This window comes from Hibiscus syriacus, unplaced genomic scaffold (genome assembly GCF_006381635.1).
Source record: "Hibiscus syriacus cultivar Baekdansim isolate YM2019G1 unplaced genomic scaffold, ASM638163v2 tig00009023_pilon, whole genome shotgun sequence".
Classification (NCBI taxonomy): Eukaryota; Viridiplantae; Streptophyta; class Magnoliopsida; order Malvales; family Malvaceae; genus Hibiscus; species Hibiscus syriacus.
This window is the reverse complement of record NW_024062184.1, coordinates 1,514,366-1,535,527: the sequence shown is the minus strand read 5'-3', so window position 1 is coordinate 1,535,527 and position 21,162 is coordinate 1,514,366. Positions and strand designations below refer to the sequence as shown.

Genomic DNA, 21,162 nt, shown 5'->3' with positions numbered 1-21,162 from the left:
CTGGGAAATGAGAATGAATAATTCAATTTGGTGGGAGATATACATCGAAACATCTTGTTGACATACGTTTATGCACAACCACGAATTTCGGAACCTCTCAAATCTACTTATATCGCTTTTACTTTGTGTAACTGGTACACTTTTTTTAAAAAAATTGCAGATACTGATATTTGAACTTCAAGTCTATCTCGGGTTTCACTTTATTTCTCTTGTCTCGTCTTTTTTTTCCCTATAAGAAGGGTCATCTCTCGTTCGTGAAGCTGGCAAGCCTGAGAGAAGAGTAAAAGAGTGTGAGATCAAAGAGAGAAATAATGGGAGGCCAATCTCTATGTGCAGCTTTGTCCAACGTGTTGGGGAAATTGAAACTATACCTTGCAATGGTTTCCCTGCAGTTTGGATATGCAGGGATGTACATAGTCTCCATGGTATGTTTGAAGCATGGCATGAGCAATTTCATCCTCGCCACGTATCGACATGTAGTCGCCACCATTGTAATTGCACCCTTTGCCTTTGTTCTCGAAAGGTTTCTCTTCCTCTCCTCTTCCCTTAATTACTGATTTAAATTGCAGTCGCAATCCCCAGTAATATTAGCAGCAACGAGAGTCGAAACTGCAAAATAAGACTGTAAGGTTACCTTGTTGACCGGATATAAACTACCTTTAGCATTCTTTTATGCAGGAAAATAAGGCCAAAGATGACCCTCCCTATCTTCCTCAGGATTGTTGCTCTTGGTTTCCTGGAGTAATGCTCTAAATTCCCTTCCATTTGCACCTTTATGCAAATTATAAATACATATTTGCATACACACTCATATTTATATACATATATTTTTCTTGTACGTTACAGGCCAGTGCTTGACCAAAACATATATTATGTGGGAATGAAGTTAACAACAGCAACATATGCAGCAGCTTTTGTCAACATGGTTCCTGCTGTTACCTTCGTATTTGCAATGATTTTCAGGTGAGCAAAGGCATGCCATTTCCCCCTCATCATGTTTCATCAATGAGATTAAAGGAAATTTTCGGTGTTTGATACACGACGACAATGTCGAATTCAGGTTAGAAAAGGTGAATGTGAAGGAGATAAGAAGTGTGGCAAAGATCATTGGAACAACAATCACCGTCATGGGAGCAATGGTGATGACCTTATACAAAGGTCCCATTATCGACTTCATCAAGTCAGGGGGAACTATTCACCATGGAACCGCCGCCGAATCCGCAGATAAAAACTGGATTACTGGCACAATACTGCTTCTTGGAAGCACCTGTTGCTGGTCAAGCTTCTTTATTTTGCAAGTGAGTCCGAATCCATTTAACCTTTGAATAAAACAACGAAAGTTGATGGAACTGAAAACTACTTTTTGTTTGATCTAACACTTGGTTATGGATTCTGTTCAGTCCTTCACATTGAAGCAGTACCCTGCAGAGCTCTCTCTCACAGCAATGATATGTTTCACGGGGATGGTTGGAGGTACAGGTGTGTCACTCATCATGGTTCGCGATCTAAGTGCGTGGAAAGTCGGTTGGGACTCGAGGCTTCTCGGTGCAGCGTACTCTGTAAGTGGCCCCAACATAGCCTCTTTGCTTGGCAGCCATGATCATGCACATAAAACACTAGTATTTTATGCTTCTGATATCAAATCTGTGACTGATTAGGGGATATTTTGCTCCGGGATTGCATATTATCTGCAAGGATTCTCGATCAAGCAACGAGGGCCGGTTTTCGTAACATCATTCAGCCCTCTATGTATGATCATCACTGCAATACTAGGAGCCATTATTTTAGCAGAAAAAATCCACCTTGGAAGGTATGGACAATGGTGCAAAGTGATAATAACTTCCTCTTTCGTTTTTACGATAAACATCGACACCAAAAGCATATATTCCATTGTTTTTTCTCTCTTTTTTAAATAATTTCAGCATTGTTGGAGCGATTATCATAGTCACAGGCCTTTACACAGTGGTGTGGGGCAAAAGCAAAGATGTGAAAGACTCAAAAACAGATGAGAAAAGCAATGCCCTGCAGGAACTGCCGCTCACAGGCAGTCGGTAGATCAATCACAGTTGAAGGTGGGATTCTCATTAATGGAAGTAACATAATCTCAAAGGCTTTCTTTTTTGAAAATTAACATAATGTCTTAAGACTTCTAGTATTAAGATTGTTGGGCCTACTTTGGCATTAGACCTTGGCCTTATATGATATAGGTATAAACATTAATAATGTATGGATCAAATCTGTATTATCATTGTACTATGGTTGTAGTTTAATGAAAGCTTTGATTATTACCTTAAAGAGAATCTGTTAGTAGTAGTAGTTGTTAAAAGTTAAAACTTGGGACGGTCAAAATATCTAAATTCGACGGGTCTTGACCCGATCCTATACGGATGTTTTTTTATATATATATTAGGGTTTGGGGCGAAGCGGATTATATATTATATACTTTCAGGGTGAGGTGGGATCGAATTTAAGGTAAAAAATCATTGACCCGACCTAGACCGATAAAAATTATTAATTTATCCTTTTCTATATATAATATATTTAAGATTTTAATTTTTTAATTTTTATATTATTAAGATATGTTCTTTAATTATAAACAAATATATAAATTATTATAAAATATATTATTTTAACCGTTTAAATATAATAAATGATTATAAATAATTATTATAACATATATTATTTTAACTATTTTAAAATATTAATATATTTGGATTGGATTGGAGTTATAATCTAAAAATCAGGACAGGTACGAGACGAAAAAATAAGCCAGAATTCAGGGCAAGACGGGATTGGATATAAGCAATATATTTTCAGGTCGGGATGAGACGGCTAAAAAACCAACCCACCTCGCCTCGTGCCCATCCCTTGTTCAAACACCTTGTTAAAATTAAATGTAATTTATCAATGACTTTCTATTAAATTTAAATATTTAATTTTTTTTATTAATATGAGGTAAATGCATGATAATATCTATTCAAAAACTTTCAATCATTTGACAATGAACATTAATACCCTTGACACACACGATGCTTGAACCTGAGACTTCAAGATATAACAACAAATCTTTAACCATTAGGATCACTTAGTTCGTGCATTTAAATATTTGATTTTGAAATACTTTTTTATTAATTATAATATATTTATTATTTTAAAAAATTAAAACAAATTCAACTGTTATGATTAATTTTTTTTATATTATTATTTGATACATATAATGTATAAAATTTATTTTACATGGTCGTGTTTATTTTAATTATGTATCCTATAATCTAAAATCTTAAACCCTAAAATTTTAAACTTTAAAATATAAAATCCTAAACTTTAAGTAACACATATGACATTGAAATAGATAAACTTGTGGACATTTATTTAGATAAAGTTTACATATTGTTTAGACATTTAGATATTCTATACATTGTCATAGCCCTGATTTTCTATGTATTCTCTTATTTTTCTTTTAATGTGTCTCTTTAAACGATAGTTTAGTGTCTTCGTTTTTCTTTTCCTTATTTTCTTTTTTCCTTTTTACTTAATTTTTTTATTATCATCCAAATAAAAATACTTCTCGTTTTAATTTATTTTTTCTGGCATATTCTTGATACATTTGATTTTGTTTACTTTTATTGCACGGTTATTCTGCTGCATTTATGAAATGATTTTGTCAGTCGTTATAAACTTACGATAATCTATCGTTTTATGTTGTATTCATCACGGCGCACCCCCTAATCAAGAAAGGAATGTAACCCCCTAGACCCGGCCTATGCGTTTCGACTAAGTCTAGTGGATCACATACATGATTCTTAAAGACATTTTTTGAAACCGTTATCCAATCAATGTAAAACCACATTATTCATGACATGAAATTATAATAAATTATACTATTAAAACTCAACTCTTAAATATAAAACCAATCAATAATAAATTAATTTAAAACATATCTTAAAAATCAAAACCACGATAAACTGAATAGTTTTAGCAAAAGTATCATAATTATAAAATCCAATACTTTAAAATAGATCCATGTCACCAGAATAAAGTCAACTTGAAAGTTTAAAATATTACAATCAGATATACTTCAAGAGATATGTTGATCCTCCAAGTGCTCGAACCGAGGTATCTAACCAACAATATCTGAAAGGGGAAAAACATTTTCGAAAGGTGAGCTAGGCTCAGTGTGTCCCAACATTACCATAAAATCACAATAGGTACATTAAACAAATCATAGTCCAGTAAATCTCACAAATTCGTAAAAGAGTTTAACTTTTGAAATTCATAGTTTAAACCCTTTTCTGGTACACCATCAGTAGTTCCCAAAATTATTTTCCATATAGCTTACTTTATGCACATAGCAAAAAGAAAGCCGACTTAAGGATAGACTATGAAGCTTGTATCCTTAAGCCCAAGTCAATAAGTCCATATAGCTTACCCTAAGCACACAACAAAGGAAAGCCGACCTAATGAAACATCTTGGGGCCCTCAAGAGTCACATTAGGCCCGTTTATTAGCTTGATCAGAGCTATACAATTGTAGTTCAATCCATCCCAAAATCAATATCCATATACCAGTCATCAAGGTCCATAAATCATCAACAATAAATCGGTGTACCAACAATAATAATCCATAGATTTCAATGTACCATATTTCAAAACATATAAAACCATTATGTAGTAAACAGGAACACACCTCGATAATGGGTTCAGATAGTAGATCTATTGATTGCTGGTTTCACCACGCTCTGCTACAGTTTTTGAACGGGTGAATACTGGTATACGTGGTTTAACTGATCTAGAAGAGCTGGGTCGAGCTGTCGAACGATCCGGAGAGTCTCTTGTACCTTCAAACAATAATAATTAATCAACCCCAAATCTTACTTAATTGTTCAAAGCTAAAATTCTTAAGTATATAAGCATTTTTCGGGTTTGACTATTATTTTGGGGTATTTTGAGTCTGAATTTGGCCAAACGGATTGCGGAATCGGAATCAGGACGTCAAAAAACATAAATTATGAATTTTCAAAAATTCAGATTCTTGGTCAAAGTCAACCACTTTGACCGTCAATTTGGAGGCCTTCGGGTTCGAATTTGATGAAACTGACTTCAGAAACGGATTTGGGACGTCGAAAACTATCAGAATAGGTATACTCGGAAAAGATTTACGGTCGTTTAAGGGTCGGTCAAAGCCATTTTAAGTTTTGGTCAAAGGAAGTCAACGGTCAACGGTCAACAGTCGGGTCGGGTCAGTCGGGTCAGACCGGTCAAACCGGTCGAAACCGGTCAAACCGGTCGAAACCGGTCAAACCGGTCGAAACCGATCAAACTGGTCAGAATCGGTTGAAAACCGGTCAAACCGGTTTCCAGCCCTCCACTCTCTCTGCAGCGGCGCGTGTGGCGCGTGAGGCCTTCTCCGGGGGTTTAAAAATTCCGGAAAAATTTCTAAAAATTATTTTAAGCGATTTCGAGATACTTACAAAGATCGGTTCAAATTTTTGAACGGCGAAGAGCTCGATTTCAACTCGGCCGAATCTTTGACTGCTCCACCTCCTCACGCGCCGCCGTAGACGGCGAACAAGGTTGACACCGGCGGACTCGAAACGATACAAGGAACACGATGGTGCAGGAGGTGTCGTAAACGGAGCAACGATCGGCGGTGAATTTAAGATTTTCCCGGCGATAGAGCTAACAAAAACGTCGAGACTTTGACTGTAAATTCCCGACGTTTGGCAATGTTTCGCTTCAATTAAATTGAAGGATTTGTTCCACGCTCGATGATGAACACAACGGTGGTTTTAAAACGACGATCGGAATTTGGACGACGTCGAAATCGGAGTTGGAAACAGCGTATGAGAAAGGAAAATTGGGAGCATTTTGGTTCTGAAAATCAGAACCAAATGCACGCTTATAATCACCCAAAGCTGCCGACAGTTTTAGGGTAAATTCAAGGCTTGGTCCTTGGATTTCCTTCACTTCTAAAATAGCCTATAAACTCTCATAAATTTTGATTTAGTCACCAACAATTTAATTTTCACAATTAACCTCCAATTTCAATTAAATATTATTTTATAAATATTCGGGTTGTTACAATTCTTCCCCTCTACAAGAAATTTCGTCCTCGAAATTTACCTTATGAGAACAGTTGAGGAAACTGAGCCTCCATTGACTCCAATGTCTCCTAAGTAGCTTCTGAGAGGCCTCGGTTACTCCATTGAACTTTGACCATTGGAATACGCCTATTCCGAAGAACTCGCTCATCTCTTTCTAAGATTTGAATGGGCTCCTCCTCATATGATAAATCAGGTCTCAGCTCTACTTCCTCAACCTGAATGATGTGACTTGGATCTGGACGGTATCACCTTAACATAGACACATGAAAAACATCATGAATACGACTAAGATGGGAAGGAAACTCGAGCTGATAAGCAACAGGTCCAACTTTTTTCAGAATACGATACGACCCAATAAATCGCGGACTCAGTTTACCCTTACGTCCAAATCTCAATACTTTCTTCCAGGGTGAAACTTTTAAAAAGACATGATCTCCAACCTCAAACTGTATATCTTTTCTTCTCTGATCGGTAAAAGATTTCTGCCTATCAAATGCCTCTTTCAGACGGTCACGGATCAATCTGTCCTCTGTCTCCCCCACTAACTCAGGTCCCAAAGTCTTCCTATCACACAACTCAGTCCAACAAATCGGGGTGCAACACCTACGCCCATAGAGTGCTTCATAGGGTGCCATATGAATGCTGGTCTGGTAACTGTTATTATAAGCGAATTCAGCCAAAGGCAAAAAGTTCTCCCAGCTACCATGAAAATCAATTACACAACCCCGTAACATATCCTCCAGAATCTGAATTACTCTCTCAGATTGACCATCAGTTTGTGGGTGGAAGGAGGTACTATAATCCAATCTCGTACCCAAAGCCGTATGTAGCGCCTTCCAAAATCTCGAAGTAAATCTCGGATCTCGATCTGAAATGATAGATAATGGAATACCATGCAATCTAACAATCTCTGAAATACAACCTCGCCAACTTGTCCAACGTATAATTTACCCGTACAGGAATGAAGTGAGCTGACTTTGTAAGTCTGTCAACAATCACCCAAATTGAGTCCTTTTTCGAAGGAGTCATAGGTAAACCAGTAACAAAATCCATAGTAATACGCTCCCATTTCCATTCAAGAATCTTGATAGGTTGTAACAAACCTGATGGATGTTGATGTTCCGCCTTAACTTGCTGACAAGTCAAACACCTCGCCACAAAATTCGAGATGTCATTCTTCATGCCGACCCAATGATACCTCTCTCTTATATTTCGATACATCTTATCTCCACTGGGGTGCATAGCATATGGACTACTATTAGCCTCCGTGAGGATAGTCTGCCTCAACTCAGCATCATCCGGCACACAATACCGAACTTTGAAGCATAAAAGTTCATCCTGATCAAGGGCGTAATCTGAGCTTGTCCCTTGCTCTACTTGCTCAAAGATGGAAAGCAAGGAGCTATCAAGGGGCTGCTTAGCTTTGATCTCATCAACCAAGGTCAGCTTAACTTGTAATTCTGCTAACAGAGTGCCATCGTCATATAAATTCATCCTGGCCATTAAAGATCTCAACTCTGTTACCGTCTTTCGACTCAAAGCATCCGCTACAATATTAGCTTTACCAGGGTGATAATCAATCACACAATCATAATCCTTTAAAAGCTCTAGCCAGCGTCGCTGTCTCAAATTAAGCTCCTTCGGGGTCAGACGATACTTTAAACTCTTATGATCCGTGAAAATGTAACACTTCTGTCCATAAAGATAGTATCTCCAAATCTTCAAGGCAAAAGTCACTGCTGGTAACTCCAAATCATGAGTAGGATAATTATACTCATGCGGTCGCAGCTGACGGGATGCATAAGCCACCACCTTACCTTCCTGCATTAGAACACAACTGATTCCTGAGTGTGACGCATCCCTATACACTGTAAAATCCTTCCCGGACTCTGGTTGAATCAACACTGGTGCTTGAGTCAATACTGCCTTTAATTTCTCAAAGCTCTCCTGTTGTGCCTCACCCCAGTCAAACGACACATTCTTCCTTAACAACTTTGTCAAAGGAGAAGCAATGATCGAGAAGCCCTCAACAAAACGTCGATAATAACCAGCCAAGCCCAAGAAACTGCGGATTTCAGAGATATTCTTGGGTCGTTTCTAATTCACAATAGCCTCGATCTTGCTTAGATCGACCTGAATACCTCGCGCAGAAATAATATGCCCCAGAAACGACACTTCTTGAAGCCAAAATTCACACTTGCTTAGTTTGGCATATAGACGATGCTCTCTCAAAGTCCGCAGAACGATTTTCAAATGCTCGTCATGCTCTACCTCAATACGAGAATAGATCAGAATATCATCAATAAAGACCACCACAAATTGATCCAAATATGGTCGGAACACCCGATTCATCAAATCCATGAAAGCTGCAGGAGGATTCATCAAACCAAAAGGCATCACTAAGAATTCATAATGACCATATATAGTGCGAATGGCCGTCTTAGCAACATCAGATCCTTTAACTTTCAATTGATAATAACCCGAACGAATATCAATCTTAGAGAATACAGTAGCTCCTCGCAACTGATCAAATAAGTCATCAATCCTGGGTAGTGGATATTTATTCTTGACCGTCATCTGATTCAACTTCCGATAGTCAATACATAATCTTAGCGACCCATCCTTCTTTTTCACGAACAGAACTGGAGCTCCCCATGGTAAAGTACTATGCCGAATAAATCCTCGATCGAATAATTCTTGCAATTGGACCTTCAACTCCTTAAGTTCTTTTGGAGTCATGCGATAAGGTGCCATAGAAATAGGTGCAGATCCTGGATAAGTCTCTATCTCGAACTCTACCTCTCTATCAGGAGGTAAACCAGGCAACTCCTCTGGAAAGACATCAGGAAACTCGCTAACTGTACGGATCTCTTCGATCGTGGACAATGAACCTTTAGTGTTCAAAATACAAGCAATGAAAGTCTCATACCCCTTCCGGATCATACGATCAATTTCCATCGCTGAAACTATATTGGAGAGATAGCCACGCCGTTCACCAATTAACACAACGGTCCGACCATCTGAAGTCTTTAGAGTAGCCTGCTTGTATTCACAATCCAGATTTACCTTGTGTTTATTCAACCAATCCATCCCAAGAATTAGATCGAACTCCTCTAAAGGAAGTTCCATAAGATCAGCGAGAAAAATTTCTCCCTGAACCTCGAGAGGACAACGCCGAAATACTTTATTCACTAATACCGCTTGTCCTACTGGACTCGTAGCTGTAACAGTATTTTCAGTGTTCTCGATCGGAATCTGAAGGTTTCGAGATACCGAGCTCGATACATAGGAGTGAATGGAGCCATTGTCCAGTAATGCAAAGTATGAGATAGAATAAATAGTAAATGTACCTGCAATAACCTCAGGCTCATATCTGTCATCCTGACGTCTAGTGGTATAAACCAAAGCTGGTTGTCTAGCCTCAGAAACTGTTGGCCCTCTATTTTGCTGAGGTCAGGCTCTACTGTTAGTCCTGGATGCTGAACCACGAGCCTTTACTTGGGTACGATCTCTAATTGGAGTCTGTACTGTAGTCTGAGAACGCACAGGAGTCTGAGTAGTGGTATGCTCAAACGAAGCTAGCTGAGGACAATCCCTCCGAAAATAACCACTAGATCCACACTGATAGCAAAGACCCATCTTCTTACGACACTCTCCTGTGTGTTGTTTACCACAAAACTCACAGAGGAACCCATGATAATACGACGAGGAACCGCCTCGACTGCCAACTAACGGTGAGGATGCTGCAGGCCTGAAACGTGTATTGCTTCTTTGAGGACTGAAGTATGAGTCCTTTTCCCGGACTGTGCTGATGACTCCATCGGGCCTGAAAATTTCTTAGATCGTTCCTATTCAACACGCTCTCTACCAGAAGCTAAAATCTCCACCTCTTCAGGATCTTTGGCTCTGCCCACCAGCACATCAAATATCTCATCCTGATGGGTTACAACTTGCCTATGCAGCTCGTATCTGAGTCCAAGGGTAAATTTACGACATCGATCTCTCTCAGTAAGTACCATATTGAATCCATACTTCAGCAACTTCAAGAACTCGATCTCATACTCAGAAACAGTCATGTCTCCCTGAACCAGGTCTTGAAACTGCTGACGTCTCTGAGCTAAGTAGCGCTCTCCCAAAAAACGACTCCGAAAACGATCCTTAAAGAAATTCCAGGTCAAACGATCGGTAGGAACACTACTGGTAACTGACTCCCACCAAGTGTAGGCATTGCCATCTAACATCACCACAACACCCTGATATCTCTTAGTTGAGTCTAAACCCAACTGATCCATGCGTCTCTCTGTATCCTGGAGCCAATCCTCAGCTTCAGTAGGAGCTCCACCAATCTGTCCCCCAAAAGTTCTAACTCCATTGGCAATCAAAGTCTGCGAAATAGGAACCTCTGATACAACACCAGTAGCTCTGACTGCTCCCTGTATCAACTGCAGAAATTGTCTACCAAAATTCTCATCCAAAGCAACTCCGGTAGACTCTGACTCAATATCGGTCGCTCCTATGATCGGTGTAGTCATGCCAATACCAGCGGCAGGAGGCAGATTCGTTGGGGTCGTAGGAGCAGGATCACCTATCGGAGGTGGGGGATCTACCCGTATCTCATCAATCGGATCTGCAAATCTAGCCACTCGAGCTCGTCCACGGCTAGTTTGACGACCACGTCTAGCACTCATTTTGATGGATCTCAAGTTTACTACAGAAGATAAAACTTAGGGTTAGATAAGCACTTGGAGTCTTGAAAACAATTTAAAAATCTTAATAATTTTGTGACATGGCCTTTGTAACTTGTTTTGTAAAATATTTCAAAACCGTATTTTCAATATAGACTCATACACGGTTCAAAGGTTAAAAACCAAAGGCTCTGATACCAATAAATATAACCCCCTAGACCCGACCTATGCGTTTCGACTAAGTCTAGTGGATCACATACATGATTCTTAAAGACATTTTCTGAAACCGTTATCTAATCAATGTAAAACCACATTATTCATGACATGAAATTATAATAAATTATACTATTAAAACTCAACTCTTAAATATAAAACCAATCAGTAATAAATTAATTTAAAACATATCTTAAAAATCAAAACCACGATAAACTGAATAGTTTTAGCAAAAGTATCCTAATTATAAAATCTAATACTTTAAAATAGATCCATGTCACCAGAATAAAGTCAACTTGCAAGTTTAAAATATTACAATCATATATACTTCAAGAGATATGTTGATCCTCCAAGTGCTCGAACCGAGGTATCTAACCAACAGTATCTGAAAGGGGAAAAACATTTTCGAAAGGTGAGCTAGGCTCAGTGTGTCCCAACATTACCATAAAATCACAATAGGTACATTAAACAAATCATAGTCCAGTAAATCTCACAAATTCGTAAAAGAATTTAACTTTTGAAAATCATAGTTTAAACCCTTTTCTGGTACACCATCAGTAGTTCCCAAAATTATTTTCCATATAGCTTACTTTATGCACATAGCAAAAAGAAAGCCGACTTAAGGATAGGCTATGAAGCTTGTATACTTATGCCCAAGTCAATAAGTCCATATAGCTTACCCTAAGCACACAGCAAAGGAAAACCGACCTAATGAAACATCTTGGGGCCATCAAGAGTCACATTAGGCCCGTTTATTAGCTTGATCAGAGCTATACAATTGTAGTTCAATCCATCCCAAAATCAATATCCATATACCAGTCATCAAGGTCCATAAATCATCAACAATAAATCGGTGTACCAACAATAATAATCAATAGATTTCAATGTACCATATTTCAAAACATATAAAACCATTATGTAGTAAACAGGAACACACCTCGATAATGGGTTCAGATAGTAGATCTACTGATTGCTGGTTTCACCACGCTCTGCTACAGTTTTCGAACGGGTGAATATTGGTATACGTGGTTTAACTGATCTAGAAGTGATGGGTCGAGCTGTCGAATGATCCGGAGAGTCTCTTGTACCTTCAAACAATAATAATTAATCAACCCCAAATCTTTCTTAATTGTTCAAAGCTAAAATTCTTAAGTATATAAGCATTTTTTGGGTTTGACTATCATTTTGGGGTATTTCGAGTCTGAATTTGGCCAAACGGATTGCGGAATCGGAATCAAGACGTCGAAAAACATAAAGTATGAATTTACGAAAATTCAGATTCTTGGTCAAAGTCAAAGTCAACCACTTTGACCGTCAATTTGGAGGCCTTCAGGTTCGAATTTGACGAAACGAACTTCGGAAACGGATTCGGGATGTCGAAAACTATCAGAATAGGTATACTCGGAAAAGATTTACGGTCGTTTAAGGGTCGGTCAAAGCCATTTTAAGTTTTGGTCAAAGGAAGTCAACGGACACGGTCAACGGTCGGGTCGGGTCAGTCGGGTCGGGTAGACCGGTCAAACCGGGTCAGATCGGTCAAACCGGTTCAAACCGGTCAAACCGGTCAAACCGATCAGAACCGGTCAAACCGGTTTCCAACCCTCCACTCTCCCTGCGGCGGCGCGTGAGGCCTCCTCCGGGGGTCTAAAAATTCCAGAAAAATTTCTAAAAAATATTTTAAGCGATTTCGAGATACTTACAAAGATCGGTTCAAATTTTTGAACGGCGGAGAGCTCGATTTCAACTCGGCCGAATCTTTGACTGCTCCACTTCCTCACGCGCCGCCGTCGAAGGCGAACAAGGTTGACACCAGCGGACTCGAAACGACACAAGGAACACGATGGTGCAGGAGGTGTCGTAAACGGAGCAACGATCGGCGGTGAATTTAAGATTTTCCCGATGATAGAGCTAACAAAAACGTCGAGACTTTGACTGTAAATTCCCGACGTTTGGCAACGTTTCGCTTCAATTAAATTGAAGGATTTGTTCCACGCTCGATGATGAACACAACGGTGGTTTTAAAACGACGATCAGAATTTGGACGGCGTTGGAATCAGAGTTGGAAACGGCGTATGGGAAAGGAAAATTGGGAGCATTTTGGTTCTGAAAATCAGAACCAAATGCACGCTTAAAATCACCCAAAGCTGCCGATAGTTTTAGGGTAAATTCAAGGCTTGGTCCTTGGATTTCCTTCACTTCTAAAATGGCCTATAAACTCTCATAAATTTTGATTAAGTCACCAACAATTTACCAATTTTCACAATTAACCTCCAATTTCAATTAAATATTATTTTGTAAATATTCGGGTTGTTACAGCGGCAATTTTTCATAATTAAATATCTTTTTATGACAATTTGCTGATGCATTCAGAACTGTTCACGGAGTAATATATTATATTTTTCATAGTTAAATATCTCGTGTCTTGTTTTGAATGGAGATAGAAAGATTATTGATAATTGTTAGATTTTTTAAAGATAAATATATATTCAAAGAAAAAATTTGATTTTATTTTCTTCACATTAGTTGGGTTTTCATATTAGATTGTGTTGTCTTTATTATACTTTATCTTTTTATTCAATAAAAGTTTAATTTTTATTTTTTTTCAAAAAATACATAAAATGGATCAAATAATGTCATTTATTTTTTAAATTCTTTTATATTATAAATTTATTGCAAACAAAAGAGGTTACTTTAAGGGGGGAATGATGAAGAATTCCATCAATCATGTTTATTTATTACCCATATTAAATTCATTCCATTTCCGGCAAACTTTTGACCGATCATTGTATGAAAGACCCCAAGCAATCCATGCAATTGGTTTCATATCTCTTTCATCACTGTCCATGTAAACACATAAATCACTTCATATGATCATTTCTCTTATTTCACATACCTGGAAGGATTCTCTGATGATAGCATTCATTCATATAAGATCATGATAAATCATAAATAAATTATACATGAAGTTACTATAACATTAATACACATATATATGTATGCATGTACATGAATATGGAATCATAAATTCAATTATAAGAGATAGACTTATCACAAGTCTTATCTCAATGCAATTCTATCTAGGATAGGAACTCACCTTAACCTTGCTTACTTTGACTCGATTCTAATCCTTCGATTATTCCGAAACAAGATTATGTTCTATATCTACATAGTAATACATTGATACATGTCAATATACTAATTGATATATTCTAAACTACCACTCCTTAGGCTAAAAAGAAAGATATTTTATCTTTTAATGAAGGTATGCATCGATGCACTCTACAGTGTATCGATGCACTCCTTAACGGGTGCATCGATGCACTACACATGCATCGGTACACAAATCCCATTCGATGTTTGTATTTTAAGCGGGTGCATCGATGCACTAATGGCATTCGATGTTCCTTATTTGAGAGTGCATCGATACACACAACCCAAAAATGTTATTTTAGCACGAAAATTCCTTCAAAATCCTCTCAACACTTCATATTTCACCTCTTTTTATATTCTTAACTCTTATACACCTATTTAAACTAATTAGTATCCATTCAATACCTCTTAAACTTAAAAATCCATTCCTCCACATGGAATTCAAGAATCTCACTCAAATTCCAACATGTTTCAAATATAATTCTAACACTTCGTATATCTTAATTAAGTCGATGACAAGTTAAATTCAACCTCTGATTCCAAATATGAACTCTATTTCAAAATTTCATTCAAGAACTCCTAATCTTTAATTCTTCCTACACCCTTCATCTTGTTGTTTTACAGCAAATTAAGCTTTCCTTAAGTTTAATTAGCATCTAAGGAGCAAAACTAAACTTAAATTTCAACAAACAATTAGCTTATGAGAAATCTCACCTTTGTTTTGACATCTTCACGTGTGGAGAAAGAATAGAAGAAGAACTCTGGAACCTTGTGTTTTGCTTCCTTTTCTTCCACGTGGAGCTAATATATAAATCCCTTCTTTAATTATTTTTTTCCTTGCAAAAGACCATTATATCCTTCTATTCTTTCTTCTTGCAATTTAACCCTATACCCAATTACAATACCATTCAATTATTCTATTTTAGTCATCAAATTCTAAATTTTTACAATTTAGTCACTAACCTGATATTGAGGATATTACATGGGTATTTATGGTGGTTGAAGAGAAAGTTATATTTAGTTGAAATAAGATTAAATTTTGATTTTAGGAGTGTTAATTGAAGTATAAACAAGCATGAAAATTGATTGGAAATGATTAGAGGGGCTTAATTAAAAGTTTCTGTTATGATGGGGCATTAGGGAGAGATGTTGAAAATTGGTTATTTTGATATGTGAATGGTTTATAATGTTTGAATTTGATTAAAAATGAATACAATATGATGAATTTAAGTTTGAAACAAATTTAGGGACTATTTAGGAAAGATTCAAAGCATTCGGCCTATAAGGAAAATTGTTGGAAATTTTTTCAAAAAATTTCTTAAGGGCTTACAATGCTTATGGAAGTGATCTTATGTGCTTGAAATCATGTTTTGGATTAAATTGATGCTTGAATAAATTAGAGGACAATTTCATAAATTATGGAAATTAGAAGGATCCATGTGCAAAAATGAGAAAGTTATGGTTCCATACTGAAATTTATTATTAGTGTGATGAGACATTGAATTTAATATTACTTTAGAATGGTTGGACTCGATTATAAATGAATGTTGGATGATGATTCAAGCTTGAAAACAAATTGAAGACCATTTGGGGACTACTTTGTAATTTTTGGTCATAAGGAGGAATAATTAGAAAATTGTAATAAAAATGTCCTAGGGATTAGATTGGATTTAAGGATGATTTTCATGCCTTGGAATTGAGTTTTGGATCATTTTGGAACCATAATAAGTTAGAAGGCCATTTTCGTAAGTTTTGAATAATGGAAGGATTAAGTTGTAAATATTTAAAAATTTAAAACATTATGCAGGAAATTAGTGATGGAATATTGATTTTGGATTGAAATGAAAAGTTGTGTAATTTTATGGGGTATATTCGGGAGTTTCGAAAAGTTAGGGGTGAAAATTGCAAAAGTACAATGCTAATGTATTAACTTGGAAGTGTTAGATATAGTAGGAAAATGATTATTGATATGGATTAAAGTGAATTATTAAAGGATTTGGAAAGATAATTTGATAGAGTTAAGGTCGATTTCGGTTTAGTAAGAAATTAGTATCTAACGTATATGAATAGTATTTTTAGAATTTCGATTTGAATTAGAATTTATAATATTAGTTCGAGCACTAATATATGTTTGAAATTATATATGTAGGGAAACCGATTAACGTATAGATCATGACCTAAAGCAAGCTCAAAGTGAAGTAAGAAGAAAAGAATAAAGCCCGAGAGTGAAGTGATCGCAGTATTAAAACTAGTGAGGCATCAGGTGAGTGCAACTAATTTTTTATAAAATAATACAAGGAAGACTTGCGATGAGTCAATCTCTACAGATTTGAAATGAAAAGATTTTCAAATAATATTTTGAATAGATATTTTTTATCATTTTATTTATTTCATCGTCAATGATTATTTTGGGTATTAACTGCCTAATATTGATTTTATGAGATTTTATTTATATTCAATCATATGGATGTTTTATATGGAAAACACAATATATTATTTTGATATAAGCTCAATGTGTATGGATTGAGAGTTTGAGGTACAAATGGCATGCCATAAGTTGGAGTGATTACATTATACATGTTTATATTGCATCTATGGTGCAAATCTACGAGGCATTTTGAGTGCATGTAGTGCCCACACTCGACGATACTAACGTACCTAATATTCGTCAAAATACATTGGGATATGAATTAAATACAAGAAAGATACAAATTTATATGACTAGAGCCTGAAAAACACAAGTTATAAGAATTGAAAAATAATAATTTGTTTACCAATTGCATAAATTGACTCAATATGTTTTATACGTGAAATAGCTTTGAAATTTTTTATGTTATAAAACTTTGTTATTTTTAATAATTTTATATATTGTGACTTTATAAGATAATTTAGTTACTATTTGGTTTTATTAGAATTTGCCTAATGCATCACTAGGTGAAAACTTAATGTATGACTGGTTCACACGTAGGTATCAAGCAAGCGATTCAGGTAGAATGCGTACCAACGTCATTTTGGGAAAATCAAGTCCGATACCAAAATCAGTAAGAACATCATGTTTTGTTGTATTTGTAATTAATGACATGTATATTAATGAAGTTTTAGCTGCTCTAATATTTATATTAGTTATATAAATGTTTATAACATAATATCTAAAATTGTTTTAAAATATAAAATATTAAGTACTATAAATAATATATATGAATAGTACATATTAAATTATGTTTTTAAATATTACGTTATGGTTTTATGTGATTACTAGTTTTAAAAATAAAGAAATGCATTTAAAGATTTTAAAAAAAAAAAATTATTGGTTTTCAAAAAGAAAGTGTTTTATACGATTGGTGTGACATCTTTAACTCATATGCGGATACATAGATGAGTTAAGGGTGTTATAGTTCTAGCATATCTTCCTCCTTTGTTGTCTTCAAGGCGAACATTGCTTTGTCTTCTTTTATCTTTCATTTGCTTATTATATCGTTTGCATCATTTACTTATTGTTTATCCACTTCATTTCCATTAACAATCTCCCACGAGTCTTGTCCTTGAATATATGACATCATGCAAGTTGACCATGTATCGTAGTTTTCGTTGTTAAGTTTTCTCATTCCTCCGACGGCATGTAAGTCAGTCATATTATTGATAAAAGATTCTCACAAAACTATATGAAATAGTGGAATTAGTTTGTGAACCATACACTAGGTAAGTTCCCAAGAAAAAGAGGTGGATCATACGGATCACTTAAATATCAAGTCTTTCTTAGTATTTTCTTTTGACATGCAGTACACATCACTACTTTTAACAACAACCGAACAACTCGAACAATCTTTACCAAAGCTCTTGAAACAAATTGTTAAAAACCAACAAAGGTTCAAAATATTAGGAGGAAGAAAAAATGAATCAAATGGAAGAGAATACTTAATTTTGTTGTGTGATTTGAAAGCTACCACAAAGCTTTCTTTATATATATGCAAAGAATACCTTCACAACGTAAATAACAATTAAAGTTAAAATAAAACTTACTATAATATTTATGAAACTAAAACATAAACTCAATTAAATATCAATACTTTGGTGTTAATATTTCAACCTTCTATTCTTATATGTACCATATAATGCCAACTTCGATGCTACATTAATCTATAATACCATATAATGTTACGAAGAGCAAATCATAATGAACTTTATGAACAAAAAAACGAGAATCAAATTATTTTAAAATGGGAAATAACGTTTGGATGCATCATACGCACTTAACCTAGAACATCATTTGGTGGTCAATGAATCGAATCCGCACTTCCCATCAAAAAAAATTAAATACAAGACAATGCATTATTTTCATATACATCCACATATAACATATTTGTTTCTTTTGTTTTTCTCTGATTCTATCATCAAAGTAAAAGAATTACGGCAGCACTGTTCATTAATGGATAAGGGAGCCTACTTTAAGTGATGGTCAATGCCTTGTGCTTATACACCTCTTGTACTATTATTAGAATCCGAATTCGAAAAATGATTACAGATTTTAATTCGAACTTTAAACTTACTTCGGGTTACGAGCATTTTCTTGCCTATAAGAAGGGACATTTCTCATTCACGAAGCTGGCAAGCCAAAGAGCAAAGAAGAGGAGAGAGAAAGATAATAGAGGGGAACGATGGGAGGTCAATCTCTATGTTCAGCTCTGTGTAATGTGTTGAACAAAGTGAAACCATACCTTGCATTGGTCTCCCTGCAGTTTGGATATGCAGGGATGTATATAGTCTCCATGGTTTGTTTGAAGCATGGCATGAGCAATTTCATCCTCGCCACGTATCGACATGTCGTCGCCACCATTGTCATTGCACCATTTGCCTTTGTTCTCGAAAGGTTCATCCTTTTCCACCCTCTTCCTCTCCTTTACACATTTAAATTGCAGTTGCAATCGACTTTTTGGCAGCGATTGAACTCCATTCTTCGTACTCTTATTGCAGGAAAACAAGGCCAAAGATGACCCTCCCTATCTTCCTTAGGATTGTTGCTCTTGGTTTCCTTGAGTAATGCTCTAAACACCCTTCCATTTTCATCTTTATGCAAATAAATTCATAATCGCATGCATACACATGTAAATATGTATTTTCTGGATGTTGAAGGCCAGTGCTTGACCAAAACTTATATTATCTGGGAATGAAGTTAACAACAGCAACATATACATCAGCTTTTGTGAACATACTTCCTGCTGTCACCTTCGTATTGGCAATTATTTTCAGGTGAGTTAAGACCATGCCATTGCTCATCAAGATCAAGGGAATTTACCCGTCTTTAATAATACGATAACTATGTCCAATTCAGGTTAGAGAAGGTGAATGTGAAGAAGATAAGAAGTGTAGCAAAGATCATTGGAACACTAATCACAATCATAGGAGCAATGGTGATGACTTTATACAAAGGTCCCATTATTAACTTCATCAAGTCAGGGGGAGCCATCCACCATGGAACTGCCGCCGAATCTGCAGATAAACACTGGGTTTCTGGCACAATATTTCTTATTGGAAGCATCTGCAGCTGGGCAGGCTTCTTTATTTTGCAAGTGAGTCCGAAACTTGCAAAAAGCAGAAGATTGAAACTACATGTATACGTTTGATCTAACATTTTGTTATGGTTTGGGGTTCAGTCCTTCACATTGAAGAAGTACCCAGCAGAGCTGTCTCTTACAGCACTGATATGTTTCGTGGGGATGATTGAAGATGCAGGACTGTCACTCATCATGGTTCACGATCTAAATGCGTGGAAAATCGGTTGGGACTCAAGGCTTCTCGCTGCATCATACTCTGTAAGTGCTACATGACAGCCCATTTTGTTTGCAGGAATGATCATGCACAATAAACACAAGTATTTCAGCAGTTTTAATATCGAATTCGTGATCGATCAGGGGATATTTTGCTCCGGCATTGCGTATTACGTGCAAGGAGTAGTGATCAGGCAACGAGGGCCGGTTTTCGTAACATCATTCAGCCCTCTGTGTATGATCATCACTGCAATACTAGGGGCCATTATTTTAGCAGAAAAAATCCACCTTGGAAGGTATGGTGCAGAGTGCAAACAATTAAGAAACCTTGTTCATTCTCTCCATTATTTGTTTCTCATTCCATCTTCTTTATATTATATATATGATTTCAGCATTTTTGGAGCGATTATCATAGTAACAGGCCTTTACATGGTTGTGTGGGGCAAAAGCAAAGATGGGAAAGAATCTGAAACAAATGAGAAAAGCAATGGCCTGCAAGAATTGCCCATCACAGGAAATGTTAGATCAATCAGCGTTGAAGATGAGATGAATGGAATTGCCAAAATTGTAACTATTCCAGCTTCAAAGAACCCCTTCACCACTCGAGGAACGTAAAAAAGAATTGTTGCCTTCCAAATGTTCGATTAAACCTCTAGCAGAGTGGTTGTTCGCCCCAACCATAGAAGATCATTATGTAACTAGCCATTCCTCTTCTAGGCTGCTCTGAATTTAAAGTAATTATCTTTTGATGATACTCTTCTCTCATCGTTTGTTCGTAATAAAATCTGTTTCTTCGTTAACTCGTCTATCTATTTTATCGTCTATTCATTTGAATCAAATATCAATAACAACTTGACCCTTCTCATAACTTCATTCGATCCCTCAACTACAAAAAAAATCCATTTTAATCCATTCTAATTTCGGTTTGAAAAGGTTAACATTTTGATTTAAAACGTTAAAATTATTGGTAGTTGGCTTTAATATTTTAGTTTAAACACCATTTACGTCCTTATCAAATTTGAAATTGAACAAAGTAATCTCTCTTTAAAAAAAAAGAGTAATTTTAATATTTTAAAATTGGAAAAATAGAATGATCGATGATGTGACTTTTATTATTAGTACATGAAATAAGTCCTATCACAGTTAGACACGTGTCATGTGCTAACAGAAAAGGTTACCATTATCATATATCTTTCTTATTTGTTTACGTGTGGAATAAATATATACTAAATATTATATTGTGACA

General features: G+C 36.1%; 2 protein-coding genes and 1 long non-coding RNA gene across 3 annotated transcripts; 2 read left to right on the top strand and 1 right to left on the bottom strand.

Moving 5' to 3' along the window:
* The first annotated feature begins 250 nt into the window (after window positions 1-250).
* On the top strand, window positions 251-20,507 carry LOC120203111 (WAT1-related protein At4g08300-like). The gene is made up of 8 exons (XM_039203464.1): window positions 251-523; window positions 679-741; window positions 847-963; window positions 1,061-1,298; window positions 1,401-1,559; window positions 1,659-1,810; window positions 1,923-2,072; window positions 20,458-20,507. The coding sequence occupies exons 1-7, from the start codon at window positions 312-314 to the stop codon at window positions 2,053-2,055; spliced, it is 1,074 nt and encodes a 357-aa protein (XP_039059395.1). The 5' UTR covers window positions 251-311; the 3' UTR covers window positions 2,056-2,072; window positions 20,458-20,507.
* Window positions 1,459-20,120, bottom strand: LOC120203114. Its single transcript, XR_005523784.1, has 2 exons — window positions 20,019-20,120; window positions 1,459-1,616 (listed from the first exon to the last, which is right to left on the bottom strand). It is a non-coding gene; the product is annotated as an uncharacterized LOC120203114 (long non-coding RNA).
* Window positions 18,751-20,716, top strand: LOC120203110 (WAT1-related protein At4g08300-like). The gene is made up of 7 exons (XM_039203463.1): window positions 18,751-19,018; window positions 19,123-19,185; window positions 19,282-19,398; window positions 19,481-19,718; window positions 19,803-19,961; window positions 20,061-20,212; window positions 20,309-20,716. Exons 1-7 carry the CDS (start codon window positions 18,807-18,809, stop codon window positions 20,529-20,531), a joined length of 1,164 nt encoding a protein of 387 aa, XP_039059394.1. The 5' UTR covers window positions 18,751-18,806; the 3' UTR covers window positions 20,532-20,716.
* Window positions 20,717-21,162: the final 446 nt, after the last annotated feature.